Raw genomic sequence first — 21,488 nt, 5'->3', positions numbered from 1 at the left:
CCCTAATTTAGTTCTTTTAAAAATAAAACCCATGAGAAATAGCAGTGATACTTAAAATTAAAGCAAAATCTCTATGCCTTTTGAAGCAGTAAATACTTCAAAAGCTTTTGGCATAGTGCATGCTATGTGACAAAATTTGTCTGCCTGAACCTGAACCTATCCTACAGCCTCCTTCCTCCTCAGTGAAGTATGCTTATGCATAGGATGGGAGTTTTCTAAACCTCTTTCACTGAGAACATTTTTGGTTTTCTTTTCTTGTTTTAGTTGTATTTACTAATGAATTATTCATTTCACTGGAAAGGAGGAATGATTGTCATAGTTGTATTTACTAATGAATTATTCATTTGGCTAGAAAGGAGGAGTGATTATCAATCTCTCCTGAAAAAGACTGTATTCCACGTTTTCCCATATTTGGTCAATTCCTTGGCTTTACTATACTCACCTATCTACCTCTGGCATGATCAAAGTTTTGGTGATAAATATTTCAACTCCCATCGAGGCTGGAATTTAGTTTTCACTGTTGCCAATCTTGGCTGTTAAAAATAAAATAGGCATTAGAGTACCCCAGCCAACCACAGAGCTTTAGCCAATGAAGGTGTCTTACAATTAGGACAATATATATATTCTTAGATTATTATCAGAGCCCTTGAGAACTTTGTTTCTGCATGGACAGGAATCGTGTGTTCAAATCACTCAAAATTTTGAAACTCATCCATAGTGTTTCTGCCAGTAAAGGTTCAGAGCCTGAATTCTCCTGACAGGACAATAGCAAGAAGGTTTCCTCTTGAAGGAGGATATATCAGAGCAAAGTACTTACAACTTTGGTTTGGTGGTGGTTATGATAAGAGTTTCTGGTTTGTGTGGAATTGGTTGGACCAACTGGTTGGGCCTGTCAGATGGATAGGCTATTTCAAAGGAAGGGTGAGGCATCATTTATGTAAGCAGAATTTGTTTTTTTTGTAGAAAGGCAGTCTTTATCAGACCTGTTAAGCCTGGCTCTGCATCGTGTAATAGACTGGATGTTATGGTATTTTCCAGGCTCCCATTTTGCATTCCTGAGCTACACAATTTTAATGTCTCCCAAAAGTCTTACTGAAATGTCTCCAGAAAATCAGAATCTTTCTCAGTCTAGAGTGAGAATGTAAAAAATGTGCACTCGGCATTTCCTGTGGAGCCCCCGTCTGGACTAGCACGTCAGTCCTGTTGGCTCAGGACAATTGAGTTGTTTCCTGACTTGCCCTCATAAAAGAATCATTACTTGGATAATCCCTGCCTTTCTTGGCTTGCATTTTCATTTGTCTTTTGTTTGATTTTCATGTTATATTTCTTGTTTTTGTGCCTGTGATGGGTTGACCCTGGCTGAACACCAGTGCCCACCAAAGTTGCTTTATTGCTCCTCTCCTAAACTGCACAGGGTAGAGAAAATAAAATGTTCACGGGTCAAGATAAGGACAGGGAGAGATCACTTGCCAATTACCATCATGGGCAAAACAGACTCAGCTTGGGGAAAATTAGTTTAATTTATTACTAGTCAAAGCAGAGTAGGGTAATGAGAAAATAAAACTAAATCTTAAAACATCTTCCCTGCAGCCTTCTTCCTGTGCTTAATTTTACTCCTGAATTAATATCTTCTGCCCTACAGTGGTTCAGGGGGATGGGAAATGGTAGTTACAGTCAGTTCATTACAAGTCACCTCTGCCACTCTTTCTTCCTCAGGGAGAAGAGTCTTCACACTCCTGCTCCAGTGTGAGGTCCTTCCTGGGGGAGACAGTCCTCCTTGAACTTTTCCAGTGTGAGTCCTTCCCAGGCTCTGCAGTTCTTCATGAGCTGCTGCAGTGTGGGTCCCTTCCATGGAGTGCGGTCCTGCAAAAACAGGCTGCTCCACACTCCAGCATGGAGGACCTCCATGGGCTGCAGGTGTATGTTTGTCAGACACTGGGGAAGTTTCTGGCAGCTTCTCGCAGAAGCCACCCCTGTGGCCCCTCTGCCATGCAAACCTTGCCATGCAAACCTAATCAGTGCTTCCAAATTAAAAGGCAGTAGGTTTGTGTTTCTTGCTGTTGTTTTAAAAAAGGTTAAGTGAAATAATTTTGGGAGGTAGCAAGTGCTTTGCATACGTTTATACTTTTGTTTGTCAGATTATCATTGTTGTATTATCCTTTTACTAGGGGTATATACCATAGCTGAAATGTCTGTGAAATGCTTTCTTAATACAAACTGAATGTTGTATTGTACTGTGTTTTACAACAGAATTTGGTTCATTAAGGCTCGCCGCAGAATCAGACTTGTTCGATATTTTTATTAGTGAGCTTGGCACTAATCTTCAGATGATGTAGAGTCGTGAGATAGCTTCTGTACAGAGGAGAAATAGACTAATGTAGAAAGAAGTGAGTTATCTTTGTTACTTTGAACAGAGAAATATGTCAGGGCCCTACGTATACAACCAGTAATAAGAATTTTTGCTAGAAACTTTTCAACTGGACAGCTCAACAAGGAGGGATACCTGAGTGCTTCGAATGAGGAGAATGAGCTATTGTCATGATATTACTTTGAGTAAAACAAGTGCAAAGAAAAGATAAATGGGGGTCATGATGGTCAATGTTCTGGTGAGGCCACCCTGGCAAGGAGTGTGCATTGTGCTCAGCTTTGATGGGGTGTGGACCTGGTGCTCCATGGAGCATGCTTGTTTCAGTACATTTCAAGAACAAGGTTCAACTCAAGAACACAAATCCAAACTATTACAATGACATTGTGCAAGAACAACTGATTTTCTGTGATACTTCGTCTGTGGAGCTTGTTAGAAGTGCCACTTCTGATTTCTATGCTCTGAGTGACTGGAAGGTGGTTCCCAGAGAATTAAAAAAAATGTGCCCATATTTTTGGTGCTTGTTATGCTGTGTTATTTTGTGATCTTACAATGTTATCTGTTTGAGCTTTATGTGTACATTTATGTGTATGTTATGAGAAAACTGGGTTTCTCTCTAAACTTGAAGTTTCTGAAGTGTTGGAAGTTTTCTGTGTCAGTAACAAAAAGGCGAATGCCCAGTAGGCTTTTACACAGATACACATTTTGACTATTTGAAAAAGTATAGATAATTTTATTCCAGGTTAGAGACTGTAATGGAAAATAAGTAGTAAATCCAATAGCAACAGGTCTGGTTGGGTCATTTAGATGACAGTTGAAGTGGGAGAAGATAAGGTATTGTGCAAATATATTGATGGAAACAAGTTCCTACAAAAGAAATGGAGATGACTGGAATGTGAGGAGCCTGACTGTTACCTGTCTCTCTTTTACCTGTGTCTGTAGTGGATGGTGCACAAAAGGGAAGTATACTGAGATGGTTGCTGAAAACGTGACAGTACAAGTGAGCAAGAGCATAGAATGGTGTCTCTGTAAATTAATTGCACTTAATTTATTGTTTTGCTCTTTGGACCATTCTTTATGGTTGCACATGGAGTGACTGAAGATGTGGTAATTCTATTCTCCAGCAGCAGCACTTCTAAGCCACTTGCCTAATGTAGGCAGAGAACAGGAAGGAAGCGAGACATGTCTTAATTCCAGTGCAGATCTACTTTGCACCCCCTGTCCCAGCCTGTGGATTTTTGCTCCCCAGGCACTGCTTGAGAGCTTTGCAGTGGGTGACTCATACTTGAGCAAAGCCGGGTTGTCCAAGGATCCACATGAAGAAGATAAAACTCACCTCCTCTCATTGACTAGTGCCAGCCTCTTGAGAGCACAGAGCTGTTGTTTTGGGCAGTGAACATTAATGACTTCCATCTGCTTAGCTTTGCAAGCCTTCAAGTGACGTGCAGCACTCCATCAGATATTACCAAGTCTCTAGTAAGTGTACCTCTGTCCTGATTGTACATTATCACTTCAATTTCACAGTCTTGAAAACAGCTTTACTCTTCCTGGGTCATTGACAACCCTAGTATGAAAGTATCCTAACTGTGCACCCGTGTGTACTTCTGCACTTCCCAAAAAATGACTTGGGCTTCTCTATCAAACAGTAAAATTAGTGTTTTTTTCAGGAATATCCAGTCTCTTCTGGTGTTTCTTTCAGTCCTCTGCTTCTTTGGATTGCAGATGCAGAAGAGTAAATAACGGGGATTGACATGCTTCTATGCAGGAAGGAAAGCTGAAATTTAAGAGGGATTCTTTGGTATATCAACTGTGAGCTGGAAAATACATCAGCCATGAACAGGCATAAAGCTGTGACAGTTTCAGATAAATTCAGGCCAAGAGTATTGCCAGTGACAGATTTGTACTGCAATTAACAGGATTAGGGACCAGCATTCTGGCCATGATGGGAATACTATCAAGTGATTTGGTTTTTTTTTAAATTATTTTTTTAGATTTCTTTTCAGCTTCAATTTCTCTGTTTTCTTGAGCAGAACAGTGAAGCACAACTGATGTAGTAGACAGACACAGTGTCACTCTTGTCACTACTCAAGGTGCTACTAGTACTTGAATAACACTTAACCTGCTCTCTGTTACTGCTCTGTCACTTGGCTGGAGAGAACCGCTGTTGGACGAAGGAGAGAAGACATCGCTACCTGCTTTCTCTCCCTTTGATTTGTGCTGTGAGCTTTGGCAGGGTTCTCTGGAAAGGCTGGAGGGAAGGGGAGCCAAAGGCACAGTTGGTATGGTACAGGGCAATGCTTGGGAATGGTATCATCAGAGGGGCATAAAACATAGGATTTTTAATATATAACAAGTGGTTGTTTGGGCCTGTCTGTATTTAGACCTGTGTACCCTGTCTGTCCTCAAGTCTTTGTCTTCTGGAAAGCAGTTAGTTTCTTAATTAAAAAATATTCACATATTATATCTAAAGTATTATATGTTTTACATCATGTTTAGGTGCAGGACTGAAGGTCAGAATTCCTTAGGTACTTTTCCAGAAGGAAGTTCAGGAGATGTTAGTCTTCCTCTTACGTGCAGAGGAGAAAGGCAGAGGCCGAGTCACGCTCCCAAAAGTCAGTAGAATATTAAACTCTGATGTATTTCCTATTCCTGTCCTTCCTTATCTGTATTTCAGTTTCTCATGCAGCCTAATAAGTACTATTTGGTTGAAGAATATCTTTCAGAAAGACATCCAGACTTGCCTGAAGACACCAAGAGATGGAGAATTCACCACTCTCTTAATGAATGGAGAGGAGTAGTTGGTGAAAGACTAATTTATTCCCTGGTTCAATTGTGCCTGGGGAATTTATTGCCTATGGTTGATGTGAAAAAGCACTGGCTTTATTTCTGAAAGAGCAGCAATGGGGTAACTTGGTTTGGTAAATACTTGCATTTTAACAGCCTCTTCTGTAGAAGACTAGAGTTCCTAGTATATGGTAGTTATTTTTCTGGGGATATAAAGCATAAATAAACCTTCATGGCTGGTAAGTTGCATCTAGAATGTTTTTATATGATCAGAGAAATAGGTAGACATCAGAGAATCTTGTTTTGAGCTTGAGCCTGGAAAAAGCTGTCACTCTAACCTGAGAATCCTTAGCTTCATGGTATTCAGTTTGTATAGGTACTGCATCACATGGGGCGTGATGCATTTAGATGTCTTCACTCTGGTATTCCAGCCACAGGTAAAAGGAACTCATTTGTCACTTTATATGCTATTAAATCTATTTTCATGAGTTTTCGGTATCTTTGTGCTTCAGGATCAAGTTACTGGTTATATTTGTGAGTATTGCTCCGATAGTGCGTGATTATAGTTTCCACTGCTTTTTTCTGAGTGTTTATTTGAAGAATGACTAGCATTTTTTTTGTAACTTTGCAGAGTACAGATGCCAATTCAAATGTGAGGAAAAGAACGAATGCCACAGTACAGTCTGAAGCTGATGGTGGGAGCCGAATTGACACAAGGCACAGCTCTGTCCAGCCTCCCTCTGTAGCTCAGGGGTCTTCTGACATTGCACCCCACTCCCTTTCTGCATCAAGTCCCAACCCTTTCACACGAATCAATGCATCGGAGACATTATCTTCTGCAAGAGCTACCCCTCCAGCTCCTCCTTCTACCCCCATTTTAACTGGATTTGTATCCCAGCATGCCACAGCTGGATCCCCTTCCATTCAGCACTTGCTTGGATCTAGACTGGAGCAGATTCAGACCACCACACCTAACACTTTAGGAGCATCTGCAAAGCCATCTGCTGTCACACCACCTCCTCCCCCTGCCTCCCACTCTGGCACGAGTAAGATAGACAAATATGCACGCATTTTATTTCCTGTTACCTTCGGAGCATTTAACATGGTCTACTGGGTGGTGTATCTATCCAAGGACACCATGGAAAAATCAGAAAGTCTAATGTAGTTTTGCTGCTATGTAGTAGTTCCTAAATTATACTCACATTTGATGCAGAGTTTCTTCTTTTGAAACTATTTAAAAAGGTCAGTAATTCTTATTTATAAAAGCTGTGTGCTACTTTCCCATTCTAAAGGCTGGAGTTATTGGGGATAATTAGTTAACTCTTAGCAGAGTATTGGGTAACAGTAATGGGTCTTCCTCCATTCAGCCAGCAATGAACCAACACTCGCTTGAGACAAACTACTCTGGCTGCACAGAACTTGCTTTTGGGAGGAACATGCACCTGAAAAAAATCAGAGGTAGAGGTGCACAGCTGTGCAGTGGAACACATCTGACTGCTAGGAATATGCATGTTGGCTATTACAAATCCCTGAGGCACCCAGCACTGCTGTCTGGACACAGCACTGCATTCTCTGAGTGCGAGGTCTATGTCCTGAATATTTTGACAGTGCTTGCTGGGGAAGGACTTTCCCTGCTAGTTTAAAATTGGCAGAATGGGGGGAAGAAAATGAACAGTGGCAAAAGAAAAGAGAGTCCAGCCTGGGAGAGTGCAACTCCGGGAAAGTTATGCAAAGGAGTTGTAGAGCTCCGTATATTTTTACTAAGCATTATTTTGCATTGTAACATGGGAAATTCTCACACCAAACTAAGAATGAGTGAACCTTGTAAAATCTGAAATCTGATGTAATTCTCAAAATTGGATTTTCTTGTTTGGTAAGGTGATCTTAAATGGGCGATTCTTCTTTGACCTTGCTGACCAGCTTGAGTGGATTTACTCCTAAATTACATCAATTGTAGTAGATGAGGACCAGATCCACAATGTTCAACTTTTTATTTGAATTCTTTGCTTTTTCTTTGGATGCTTTGAGGTTTGGGTTTTGGTTTGTTTTTGGGTTGTTTCCCCCATACTTTTCAGTTACACTCCTGATTTCCTTTAAACACATATTCCATTGCCCCCACCCCATGCTCCTTACGTAATGTTTGTGTCAAGTTAAATTTTTAACGTAGTCTTGAAAGTGGCTTCAAAATTAAGCAAAAAAAGCCTCATTTCCTGTGCATGGATGAGTGTGGCTAGGGCACGTCACTGAGTGAATGAAAGACACCCTTTTTGAGAAGGATGGCTGATTCCCTAGGTGGATCCCAGGCTAAAAAACTTAATTTACAATCCATTTGTTTACTTTAAACTGTGGCATAGATAGGTGCTTTTCATACCAAATTGCAGTATGCAAGCAGGCAGCATTATTAAAGAATTGAATAGTTAAACCTGATAGAAATCCTAATCGTAAATGTTATTTTCACTAGAAAAGGTAGAAAACATATTGCCAATAAGTACAAGAAATGTTTGTACAGATCCGTCTGGCTCAGCAAATGGTTAGCGTTTCTGTGCAGGTGACAAGTGAAAATCAAAGGCCAGATTCTCAGCTATGATCTGGCTGTGCCTTTAAAGGGTCTGGACTAATCCTTAGCTTCAGTTGATTAGCTTCAGCAGATTGGTAGCCTGTTGTCAAAGTCTTATGCTGCAGGGCAGATCAGGTGAGTGTTGAGTGGTTCTGTGCCCAGATAATGATCAAGGGACTGGTGGAGACCACAAGCTGGTGGGGTAGTGGAGCGCATGTGTGAGACTGCCCTAGACTATGCTGGGACAAGAGTCAGGGTAAAAAGACCCCATAATGGTGAGACTACAACCATGCCTCTGTCTCTCCAAGCCTTTTAGCCAGCTCATGGCTGAGAATCTGACCTTTAACTTACGGGACCTGGAAGATGGCAAGAGATACTACAGCGTGTAGTATGGATCCCTTAGTGCTCTTGCATGTGTAATACTGGACTGTAGATGATAGAATGCAGTGGGAATGTCTTACCTAACCTTATTATAGTGTAGTGATATAAACAGTTGCCTTAGTCTTTCTTTTACTTAAGGGATGCTCTCAAAAGGCCAGGTATGGTTCTTTCCTTTTTCATCTTTTACATCTAGAAGATGCCTGAGATTCCAACACTCCTTAGAAAACCATTATGTGGCATATCACAGAACTGGAAGTGGAGCACCCATACAAGATGTCTTAACTGCAGTAGTTTGTATCTTTGGATGTACTGCTCGTTGCTGTAGCTGTTTCCTCTCTAATTAGGTCACATTGTTACAAGTCGTTAGAATAGAAGATAGTATGCAAGAGATTGATTATTTATTTGGTTAAGCCAGAAGTAACAAAGCTTAACCTCTGGGAATTACTGATTATGATTGCACAAATGATAAAATACTTCTAGCATGAAGAAAGGTGACCTTCTGTGTATAGAACCTAGTATTTGCACCAGAAGTTACTGAAATTACTCTTTGCTTTCCTCTGTGATGAAAACCAAGGATGTTTTCTCACAGGCAGAGCTTTAAACGATTCATTAGAAACAGCTGTCTGTTCCTTCCACCCATCCCTGTGTACTGATTTTATAATCAGCTTTTTCTAGTTCACTGTTCGGTGGTATCAACACTAGTTCAGGCAAAGACTGATCTAAATGTGCTGCTTGAATTCACTTGTACTTTCTGTTTCATTTTAAAGGCTTATAAGGAGGAAAAAGGCTTGCAAAAATTAATAGATTCCAAATATTTATTTCTATGCTTCCATTTTGGGAGAAATTTTTAGTGATACCTCAGAAAAAGTTACCTATTTTAAATCGGCCAGTGTATTTCTGAAGAACCTTCCAACACTTCCATGCCTACATTCAAAATGAGATACATTAAAAAAAAAAATCATTATGAGTCTAGGATTAATTTATTGAACTGTACTACATTTTTATGTTGCAGCATATGAATAAATTGCCATAATTACCTTTCCAAAGTACATGTGGACAATGTAAATAGGAATTTATTGTTAACAGTTGGTCTTCATTATTTTTAATCTCCCTGAATGATCAGAAACAGTAAAACAATAAAAAGCCTGCAATATACTCAGTGACACCATAACTCGGAAGCACAAAAGGAGGAATATGCTAAATATAGCGGCCCAAATGTTCAAAACTGCTAACTAAAATCTTAAGGGAGATCATTGCAGGTGTCATTTCAATGACCAAATAGCTTATTAGAAGTGAGCTTCAGTGAGATGAACTCTACAGGAGCTCTTCTTTTTAGTTTCTTATTCTTTTTTTCCCATTGGCTTTGTTGAACAATCTTTCTTTGACAGTATCATAGTGATTTAAAACTAACCAAACTCTTCAGATAAGTTCACATCTATCAACAGGAAAGGAAACTGGATATAATGACAAAAATCTTTACAAGGAAACAGAGATAGCTCTCCCCTGATATTTCCTTGGAGACATTGTTACCAGTAGCAAAACTCCCAGATTGCAGTGATGCGGCCCTGACCACTAATGCAGTCATTTGAGAAAACAGTTAAAAACATGGTTCAGGAAGATTGCCTTCACAGGAGCTGAAGTGTGGTTTGTAGTCAATTGGGAGCCCACTATTAACAGGTTTCACTGCAATTGTGAAAATAAGGAAGCTGAGAAAGGTGGCAAACTTACTCAGCCCTTCACGGTGACGTGAGCTCTTAGAGCTCAACAGAAGTACTGGAATCTGTTTTTCCTCCTGTAAAATGGACTTGTCTCCATCAAATGGATGTTGGTAGTACATTTCTTCTCCCATGTGTCTATGAAGGGGAAAAAAGTAGACTTTTAAAGCTGTTTATTTATCCACTCTACATTACTCTTTGATCAGGCAGGTAAACTGAACAATAACTGAATGAAAGAGGTAAATAGTTCAATAAGGAATGCGATTAGAGCTCTTCTGTTAACAGGAGCTAAGAGTTATTGATTACAGGGTGTTCAAGTGGAGCCTTTGGCATCTCATCATCTTCGTCATTCAGAATGGACCTTACGAAGAAAGTGGGGAAAGCAAGTAAGTGTATTTAATAGGATTTAACCAGTATTTCCACAAAAACCTGGATGAACTCAGCTTTTTGATATGCCCAGAATTCTGTGTTCTTCCACTGTATTGTGTACCTCCTGTATGTCATTTGGCCTCAGTGTACCTTAATGCTGTAGTACACTGTCTGTATGCCATGTGAGAATGTCAGGGTATGCAGTGTATATTTATCCAATTTATCCAAAGCCTAACTTCCTATATTCCTTGTGCTATTAGAAGTGAAGGGAAGGCCAGAATGGAAGAAATGTCACACAGGCTTTGTTAGAGACACACACTGGCCATCTGGGACATTTTCCCATAGATACTACAGATTTCCTAGCAGGGTGTTTTTCAGTGTGCTATAGCACACTGTATGTCCAAATCCCAAAAGCTTCCAAGAGGTCTGTTTGGAAAGAAGAGTAGATCATGGACTTTGCACACTTTCCATAACTTTTGCTTGACTTACTTAGAATATTAAGGAGGAAAGAAATTTTGGTGAGTTTTACCTTGTCTTCCAGAGACTTGCCAATAGGGCTTGGCCTCACTAAAATAGAAAAGGTTTGTGTGGCTAGTACTGTTATGAAATGCAATACAGACAGCTGACAAAAATTCAGCCTTGGTTTTATTTAATTCTAGTACTGAATAACAGATTAGGAAAAAAGCAGCTGTAGTGTTGAGAAGCCTAGGTTTAGTATAACATCTGCTGATGATCTCGATCAAGCCAAGGATGATCAAAGTTGTAGAAGTCTTACAGAACTGCAGGGCTGTGCAGCAGTAGGTTTGCAGCAGGTCAGTGCTAAGTGGGCAGAATAGGAGATGCTTCCCTTCATACTCTGACAGGAGTAAAGCAATATTGCATAAGCAGTACAGCTCCTCCATTTATATTTGGTAGAACAAAACTGTATAAACAAAATTTCATATTCAGTGGAAATCTGAGGGGCAAATATCATTATGGAGGTCAGTATTAACCACCAGACAACAACCCGAAAAATCTCGGGAAAAAAATCCAGGAAAAAATTTAAATTAATTTAAATGACAGTAGCATCTTTTAAAATTATTTATTTATATATATATTTTTTTGTATTTCTTTCTCTGTGGGCTTCCAAGGTAAGTTTACATTGTTGTAAGGACCTGTACTGGTATCCACTGACACCAATATGTGTTTTTCGTTTACTTCAGTGCACTTTAAATGGGAAGTTTACTGGAAGGAATAATGTGCCATTTTGAAAGAGTCTGATATGCGTTAATGTGTGCAATCTTCCTTTGTAGACCTCTCCTCAGAGTCAAGATGTAGCTATTTTGGAGAATGTGAGTGTGGTGAGAGTTTCAGCATGTTCTGAGTAAATCAGACTCTGAAAGTAAATTTTTGCCACATCCCAAGCAAGTGAGAGTAGTGCGAAGTACAGAGCACCCTGTAAAGATCTCTCTTTGCTAATGTTATGTTCTGTGTTAACTGGAGGGAATGAAAAATGCAATTATTGTAAAATTGATAGCATTTGCAAAACATACTTTGTTTTCACATGAGTTAGAAATGTGATAGTTACTTATTTCAGAATTGAACAGTACTGTCTTCTAGTCCATAACTTACTGCATCTAGATGTATCTTTTAGACTTTCTTATGCTTTTTGTATTATTCCACTGGAAAGGGTTTCAAAGAAAACCAGTTAATATCCATTGCAGTTGACTATATTTTTTGGTCATAATTCTGTTTTCATTTTCTTGTGCAAGAGGAATTGAGAGCATGATGGCTTCTTCAAAACAAAAATAACAGCAGCAAAAAAAAAGCCTTGGAGATTCCCTTTTTTAGAAAACCATCCAAACTCCCATCAATTTTTGAATGATTTAAAAAAAAAATAGTGTAGTTTTAACATTTAAAAATACTAATGCTGTTGCAGCCTGGATACATATATACATTTATTTCTTGAAAAAATATCAGTTCCCTGAATTTTAAGGAGGAAAACTCAAGATGCACTTGCTAATAGTTCTGTATTGAAAGAGTACCCTTCTGGATGAAAACACCATGTAAGGTAGGTTTTTTTGTTTTTTATTTTTACTACTGTCTTCATATAACTATTTTCAAGAAAAAGATCTGGAGGAAAAGTATGGTATTACTGAATTAATCTTCAGCTAGCATGAAGATCTGGGTTATTTCCTGCCGGTCATCTTGCTGTTGTGTCAACATTTGCTTAGTGTTTTTGTGAGTGCTGTATCCAGGTTGCTGTTAACTGACATAGTAATCTTTGGATGATCTGATGACATAAAGAAACACTTAAGGAAGTCATTGTTTGTGAATATGTTTTCATCCTTGGAAAAAACTTAACTGGAATTTGGTAGAAGAAGCAGATGACATTATGAAGCACTCAGCTGTACTTCTGAGCTCAATGAATTGAAAAATTTAGTTGAGTACTGCTTTGTCTTGCATCATCATCTTGTGCTGATGGCTCATCTCCATGCTAAGTAAAACTGCTACAAGGACGGAGGACCCAGCAGTAAAGAGCGTGTACAAGTATTTCTTCAAAGTTATTTTGAAATATGAGATGGCTAACCTTATTACTGACAGTAATGTCACACTATGCTTTATATTTGCAAGCTTGAAAATCTCCTTTTCTGTTAGAATGGACCAGGTTGTCAATGAACTTTTCATAAATCATAAATAGGTGATTCTGTATGTGTATGTATTTAATTTTTTATTAATTTGTGGCAACATTCTCTTATCACCAGATGAGTGGTGGAGATTTGAGGTGTTTCAGATAACTAGAGTTCTTGAGGAATTACTTTTAAATATTTGTTTCATAGGTAATTGACTTTGCAAATCAATACCTGCAGTGCTTTCATGGTGAAAATTAACCCACTTGTGAAAAGTCCTGGCCGTGAGTACTCAACCCTTATTTGAAGGGCTGATGAAGCACATTGGGCAGGGCAGCACTCAGGGTATGTTTATTTTGAGAGGCTTCTGAATTGGAGCTGGCTTATATCCTGCCATCTTCTGAAGCAATCTGCACCAGAGAGACTACAGAGCAGAACTGATGGGGATTTTGTGGCCTTTTGTTAAGACTCCATCATAAAACTGTATTACTGCTGGATGTAGTGCTCTCACCTTCTTCTCTATTGTCTTGCTTTGTGTGTGGCAAATATTTCAGTGCTTGTGGGGGAGCAGTCTGAAATAACTTGTCTAGCTAAAGCCCCGAGTTTGTCTTGTTTCCTTTTGGCTGGTTAGTAGCAGTGGGATCTGTCTGATCTGGCTCCCCTCTTAGTGCTGGTCCAAAGGAGGGGGTGAGGACCCTGGATTGGTGCTTTGAGCTGGGTTAAAGCTGGTGTGAAACCACAATCTGAGGATTCTCATCTTAAGCTCCACTGTCATTAAAACAGAGGTGCTCTCAGGCTTTCTCAAACCTTCGGTACCCCTTGTGGTCATTTTTCCTCCACAAAGGTGATTTTGTGAATTGTATCAATGACAAATCATGGACTAAAAAAACCCCAAAACAAAAAAAAACAGGCCAGAATTTTTGAAAGAGCCAAAATCAATGAAGTTCTTTGAAGAGAGAGAAAAGGAAGAGAAGGGAAAACATGAGGATAGATGAAAAATTTAATTTCTTGCTACCAAGCAGTTATTTTAAGATATGTCCTGTTAGAGGTACTAGAACTGCATCTGGCAGGAAACAGCCTAGAAATAATTATTTCTTCATTACAAGTATAATGAGAAAGTAATAAAGAAAAGTGTCTAATGTCCTATTATAAACATTTGTGTCCCACTGTAGCTGTTTTCAAAAATGGTACTTTCATTCTCAGCCAGGAAGAGTTAGGAGACAGAATGGGAAGGGGAAAAGAATGAGTTTTATTAAGTATTACTGTTTCCCTATGTTTTACAACATTTCTCAACCAAAAATGTAAACAGTAACATTTAAAAAAAAATCTTTCTGGGACTCCATGTATTTCATTTTCAGTAATGAAGCACTTAAAAATGTTTAGCATTTAACTTGCTTTATGTTTAAGAGATTAAATACAGGGAATGCTGTCTCCGATTTAATTCAGTTATCAGAGGGGATGTGGGTGAAGAAAAAGCTTTCGTTACAGTAACAACAAGTTTACTTTCTTCTTGTACCCAAATTCATGGGAGCTGTTTAGTGCTGAGCATTTCTGATAATCCAGACAGTGCTACAGCTTGTGGGCTGCAGATGCATTTAAAGTTTCCATGTCTGAAAATGTCCGTCCACAACTTGGCACTTGCGCAGCGTGGATCCCACAAAAGGCAAAGGTGTGTGTGTAGCCCACTGTGGGTGCATGAGAGCTGTTGTGTTGCTCATGTGGGAGAAGATGGGAGTCTGTGGTCAGAAACAGAGGGTAAGGAGACTGTGACTGCCTCTTTCAGAGGCTGAGCAGAGCTTATATTGGATTAAGCCACTTATGAAAATGCCCCCTAAACTCTTTTCCAAGTAGGCGGCTTAGGAACAAGCTGAGTGCAATGTGGAATTCAACTCCAACTGCAAATCCTGCATGAGGATCAGCACAGTTAATCTCTCCTAAGGTTTCTGATGCTGTGGCTAGAAGACTGAAAAGGTGTGAGGTAGCTCCTGCTGCCAGCTGGAATGCCTTCATGTTGCTGTGCATCCAAGCTGTCCTGTAGTGCAACAGGGTCTTTGGAATAGTGGGGGTGGGATGGAAAATACTTCTTTGGAGTACAAAATAGGGCAGAATGAAAATCTTCCTTCAGATCAGCACTGCTCATCTGCACTGTAACAGCGCAGAACATCCCGAAGGAGCACCAAGGTGCAGTCTTGTCTTCTCCTTGCATATCTGCTAAATGCTTTGAAATGGAGAGTGGTGGGAATGACAAGCACAGGTCTGGTAATGGAACAGAACATGCTTAGTGCTGCTGCCTGGTATGTACCCACAGTTTCTTGCCAGCAGCTTGCAGACCTTCCCAGTGAGGCAGAACAGCATCGCTGACTTTTTCATAGGTATAATTATTATGCCCCTACCATCTCTCCTGTAACTTAAACATTGGAAAGGGAGGGTTTCTCTTTGATGCTCTATTTTGTTGCATAATTATGAAGAAGAAAATCAAGCTGAATTCTTCTCATTTTTTTAACTTACTTTTTTTTTTAAAGAGGTTTCCTCACCTGCACGCATAGAAATCATAAGCTCCATTGCAAACTTCAGGAAGGTAGGAAACACTTCTAAGCAAAGTTCTCTCTATGATTATCTCACAAAGATAGCTTTCATTTTCAAATAAAATCTCTAATTTGGAGAATATTTAGTAAAAACTTCTAAAATTTTAAATACAAAAGTATTTTCTGTGTGCTGAAAATGTGAATTTTATTTGTAGACATTTCACTTAAGAAGGTAAGGCAAAACAAATGTATGTGGGTTTTCTGTTAAGCTGAAACAGAAAGATGCTTAGCTATGGGATATTCAGTAGCCATTTCATAAATACATTAATTGTATTTTTTTTTTTTTCCTTTGGAGAATGTGGAGACAATGCATAAACAGAAGGTGGGAAAATTCTGTGGAGAGGTTTTAAAATGCTACTTCTCACTTCCTCTCTGGATAACATATGCATAAATATAGTGAAATTGGATAAGAAAAGGTGTGTGAGTTAAAAACACATTCTTTGATCCTCACACTCCCAGTTGATCTTACTAAGTACGCAGTTAAGCAGCTTCCCTGTGTACTTCCAAGTTTTCTTTCTGCTATGCTGTGGGTGAACTGTGGAAGACCTAGGAATTTTTAGGTTCAGTTCATTAGTCCAAGTCAGGAGGGCACTCAGTGCTGGCCTTGCTGAGTTAGGAGTATGTTTTTATAGGTGTAAATTTTGTCCTGATGGAGCAATCTGTTCAGCAGGAGAAGGTATCAGCAGGAGAAGGTATGCCACTTCTGGAAAAGAGCAGCTGAGGCATTTTGCTGAGGTAAGGTGTAAGAGTTGAATTAGGCTTAAGGGGTGCTCATTAGCTGTATTAAACTCCCCAAGTGAAAAATCTAAACCCACTCTTTGGCAGGTTCTGCTACTTTTGCACTGTTTACTGTTCTGGTTTGTTCAAGATATGTCCCTGACTTTTCTTCCTTGCCTTGTGGCCGAGGTGGGGAGCAGCAGTTTCTGGGATGGTGTGGGATTCACATGCTTCCCTTTAGCCACGGGCTCTCTACGCATCCCATCTCCATCACCGGGTACTCAGCAGAATCTGGGCAGGGAGAGGGTGTGCATCCATGCCAGTGGCAGATAAGCCCCAGCAGTCAAGCAGCAAGGCACAGTGTGAGTAGGGTTGGAGTCCTAAAGTATGGTGTGTGAGGACTTCTGCGTGGGTTTCAAGATCCAGTGCTAGTGCAGTGGCATAAACCAACTTTGATTGCTTGAAATACAGTTGTAGAACAGACAAAAGATTTTCAGGTTTCTAAATTCTCTGGGTGACTGCTAGCACTGCCAGCCTGCTTGTGCTGTGTGCTGCATCTCTAGCAAGCATACAGAGCAGTGACAGTATGTTAAAAGCCCGTCTGCAGGCACTGCATTTACTTGCTGGTAGTAAGTAAATAAGGCCCCTAGAAGTTGCCTTGGTTGCTCTTTCTCCTCACTTTTACCTACTACCCTTGCACTCTGCCAGTCCTGCCAGTTCTGATATTCCAAGTTGCTGGGGCACTTTAGTGAGCTGTTAAAATCAGTCCATCTAACAAATGATGAGGAAAATCCTTTCTCTCGCTCTCTCTACACACAAATTCACAGTTGAGAGGCAGACTGGGAGATATCAACTTCTGCACTAATTCAAAGCTTATGACCCAAGGAACCAACTGAGGAACAACAACAACAACAAATTATATTATATCTTGCGTTGTTTTAAAGCTGAAAAGAAGTAAAAAAAAAAAAAGAAGATGGTATTTATTGATGCTCAGTTTACTGTAACCTTTTCTTTTCCTGAGAAGCCCCATCCATTGCAATCAAAACAGCTGGGTTTAGGCTTAGATATTGCAAGGAAGACTGAAAAATAATGAAGCTTTTGGAAGTACTTCTATCTTTGTGTTCTGTAAAAGTAGTGGCATGCAGAAAATATGCACTAAAGCAAGCATAGTAAAAATGCTTTTGAAACACCCACTATAGGAAAGTCCTATCTTCTCTGTCAATAACTTACTACTTCTGAAATATGTGGCTGTCCTAAATGCATGTTGCAAGATTTCCTGTGCCATGCCAAATTCTGATGTTTATCCCTTTGTATTGGCTCATACATGGGGAAGAACTGAAAGGAAATCAAAGCAAGGGAAACCTTGGGTTGAATTCTTTTACACTATTCTTGGTGCACATTTTAGTTGCATGGAACAATGTGGCTGGGAGGATTTGAAGAATCACAGGTTAACTAAATTATTTGAATGATATGTTCAGTGCTGGTCACCTGACTATACTAACAAACTTAAAAGGTGGTTTGATAGCTGTCAACTTGTTTTGCTATTGTGCAGCTTAACTGTTACCTTCCTGTATTATGAACATCTATGTATTTGGAAAATAAATCCATCTTGCAAGAAAGATTGTGCAAAAAATTGTTCCTATTATACTCCAGTGTATATTGCTGATGTCAAATAAAATACAATTGTGAGAGTTCTTAAACAGTTGTCTTTCTAATTGTGGCCTGAAGCAGGAAGAGGAAGGAATACAGTAAACCTCTTTAATATGGATTCTCCTGCAATTATTGCTGTAACATTGATGCTAGCTAAATGAGTCCATCAACCTGATGTTTTATATATGAACAGATAAAGGGATGGGTTTCATGAGAAATATGATGAATGTTAATCTGTTTTATTATTTATTAAGATGGCACACCAGTCTACTGATTTATCATGGTCATGATGTATCTCACTGTGTCAACAAGATAAAAGCTAAATGAATTACCTTGCCTCTCTCACAGCAGCAGAAACAAATAATACACAGATTAGCAATGCTCACTTTATTATCTAGTTTATTTATTTTTTATTCCTGTGAGGTAATCTAAGAGAACTTCATTCTTGCCTTGCCTGCCAACAAACCATTTGTCAGCTGCTCTAATTCTTTACATGACCTAAAGTGATTTTCTATTATTCTGTGCTTGGGCCTGGCAAAGCTTCCGTACATCAGATGCCATAGACTTTATAAAGACTGTGTTTCAGCAAAGATGAACTATAGCTTGCACCAAATATGTGTAGAGAGGCATGTATGGAGAAATCATTTTAGTAATAGTAGTAGGCCCATGCAAGGCCAGGAGAGGGGCACCCTAATTTCTTTTGCTAAGTGTGGCCAGGACCATCAAATCTTTTTGCAGGCTGAGCTGAAAGCTGTCAGAATGGCTTATAGTGCTGCAAGATGCCGTAATTGCTGCTTGCTTCAGGGACAGATGTTGGTGCCAAGAAATCTGCTATGTTTGACAATCACAGCTAGATCATAGATTTGGGAGACTACAGCCCTTTCTCCTAGCTTCTGTGGCTGTCATTTTTAAGCCTGTAGCACAAATTAGTCATACATGCTGCTGCTGCCACTTAATGTTACATGGCATAATGCTACCTACCCCACGTCTCGCATTTTACTCACATCACTTGCATTGATTAGATGGGGAATTCTGCTGTTAGGTTATAGATGAGGTCTGTTTAGCATCCAAAGAGAGTTTTCATTGACTTAGTGGATGCTGGGGTCAGGTTTTATGTAACTTAGAACTATGGCTGCTGGTAGTATAAGAGGAATTCAGCCTGCAGGGTGAAAATGATCAGGAAAATGACCAGCCCTTTACATGGGCTGGTGAAAAACACGTCCTAAATTAACTTTTCATTCCTCTTGTTGTATTGCATGTGATTAGTGCTTCTTAAGACCACTAAATCCATTTCTGGTAGTTAGGAGCTTGAGACTTCTGTTGTATATGTATATTCATTCTGAGTTTAAGGGAATTGAGCCTTTGTTTTCTGTCTGAATGGTCTTGCTGTGGGCCCATGAAATATCTGAGATTGAGCAGGGAATAGGTGCTCTCAATTCCCATTAAAATATTCTACTTTTATATGTATTACTTAGTACTTCTTCTAAGAGAAAAAACACAGCTAAGGAGGACTCAGTTGTGGGAGTCAGGTTCTGGATTTTTGCCTACCACTGCCTTCTGCCCTTTTTCCTCCTTCCTTTCTGCAGGGATCAGTCTCAAATTTATATTCTCAAATTTGTATGCAGATGCTCGTTTTTAATGACCCTGGAGAAGAAACAATTAAGGATGCTGTTACTTGAATAAAGATCTTGGTCTCAAATGCTGAATATCAGTGTTCATCTACTGAGCAGCCTCTGACCTGATATGTATATAAAGGTAAAACCTACTCAGCCTGTTCAATGGTCTGAGATGGTAAGACTAAAATTGTCTAGAAAACCAGCTAGATGACAGCTCCAGACATAAGTGAAGAAGCACCTGGGAAAAGGTTGGATGTAGCTCATGTGACATTTCACAACTTATGCCAGCAATTGTCATGTCAGGAGGGCAGCCAACACAGGAACAGGGAGACTGGAAGTTGTATTGACTTCAGCACGGCCGAGTGAGCCTGGAGGAGAAATTCAAAGTACAAGGTGAAGGGTAGTCCCAGTGTGAGTGCAGGAAGGAGCTGGTAACACCCTGATTGCTATTAGGGGAGGGAAGATGAAGGTGTGAGTCGATGTGATTAAGCCAGCAAAATTTAGAGAAATTATAGATCAAAGGCTTGTTTTTCAGATTTGCTGGAGGGTCTTTAAGAGAAATAGAGTACTTACCTGTATTGCTGAACTGCTTTAATGCTGATGAAAGCCTCTGGGTGGGAATTATGTGTCAGCCCTGACGGATAGTGTAAAAGGAAACTTGCTGGAGACCTAGCAGGTGTGAAGCTGTTGGGGCAAGGTGCCAAAGGCATTCTAGGATGGGCAATGTGTCCAGATGTACTCACTGTATTTATTGCAATTTTGGCTATTTTTCTTACGTGACTTTTTCTGTTTGTTCTGTGGAGATTTTTACTTTCTCAACTGGGAACTCAAACTACAGGAAATTCATTAAAAATGCATTGAAGTATTTTCTTTTTCAGATGACAAGAAGCTGAGCAAAAAGCTACTCTGAAGTGTCGTTCACAGCATGGGAGAGCCTGCCAAAACAACACAAACAACTCGGGGCTCCCTGGTGTTTTATCTACTGGGGTTTTTTTGGTGTTTGGTTATTTTTTTTTAATGATTTCAGATGGAGTTGTTCTTATATCCTTCCTTTACAAGGCTAATGATTAGAGCACTTGCCCATAAAAGATGTTGAAAGTCTTCTGCTTGTTTTACAACATGTATATAGGCATCAGCTCCCAGCTGACATAAAAAACCTCTGTGTGTAATGTGAAGTAACCACAGCCAGTGGGCCATTATAGCAAAGGAGAAGACCTGTGGGGTCCCTTGAAGCATAGTAGAAGGTGTTTTGCTTCAGGAGTCTGTCCAGGATCTGAAGTTGACAGAGGTGTGTGATTCTGTTGCTGGTTCAGGAGATAATTTCATACATGTTTTTCACAGTGTTTCTGGACCCCTTGTTTGAGGAGCCTATACATGCAAGAAGCCTTAGCACCAGGTAACGTTGTTCATGGAGTTTGAATAAACGTGTTAGAATGCCTACAGATTTGACCCTGAAGGGAACTGGACTCTGCTGGAGAGGCCTAAATGTTATGTGGGTTGTATGGGCACAATTCCAGTGATAGGAAGACTATTTTTCCCCAGGGACATGACCATCCCTGGAGTTCCACCCCAGCTTTGTGACTACGTGTCATAGTGGTGTTGATATGGGGCCCAAAGAGAGACTTTGTAAGAGTAGAGGCGTTCAGTTGGAAGTTAAATGGGCCTGATTATTTGCATGAGTCTGGGCCTGTCTGAATGGTTTTTGCTACTGCAATATACCAGCCTCTTTTTTTACCATGCATTTGACTTTTATTCCTTTATTTATCTTCCTTAATAACAGTCTTTGCTTTTATTGAAATGAATTACATCTGTCAGTTCAGGCTGGAAGTTGTGCTTGTGTTTTTTCTAAATTTCCAGCTCCTCTAAACAGCATTACATCTGTGTTATGTGATTCATTGCGAGCTATAAAACACAGCAATGCTTTGGAGACACTGTGTAAGCTCTGCTTTGTACGTTGACAGCTGAAGGTCAAGAAGGTGGGATGCCTTAGGAATGCAGAAGCAGATCCCTACCAGATTCCCTGGCCATCACAGGAAAAGAGGTATTTGAGATGTGTTTCCATCCTCTCCATGTGGCTCCAAGCCATGTCTGAGAATTGGCGCAGCTGGAATTATTTTAAGACCTTTTTATTATGTTTTAA

At 39.8% G+C, this 21,488-nt stretch overlaps 1 protein-coding gene across 1 annotated transcript in view; it reads left to right on the top strand.

Annotated features, from left to right (window-relative positions):
* GABRA4 (gamma-aminobutyric acid type A receptor alpha4 subunit) overlaps positions 1-21,275 on the top strand; it is a gene marked incomplete at its 5' end in the record, with an annotated part of 52,279 nt that extends 31,004 nt beyond the window's left edge. The window contains one exon of the mRNA XM_017744294.1: positions 5,781-21,275. Within this exon, the coding sequence (XP_017599783.1) occupies positions 5,781-6,314 (534 nt within the window). The remainder of the gene's footprint in view (positions 1-5,780) is intronic.
* Positions 21,276-21,488: the final 213 nt, after the last annotated feature.

The sequence above is a fragment of the Corvus brachyrhynchos genome, unplaced genomic scaffold (assembly GCF_000691975.1).
Source record: "Corvus brachyrhynchos isolate BGI_N302 unplaced genomic scaffold, ASM69197v1 scaffold17, whole genome shotgun sequence".
In the NCBI taxonomy this organism is placed as follows: Eukaryota; Metazoa; Chordata; class Aves; order Passeriformes; family Corvidae; genus Corvus; species Corvus brachyrhynchos.
This window is presented reverse-complemented; position numbering and strand designations above follow the sequence as displayed.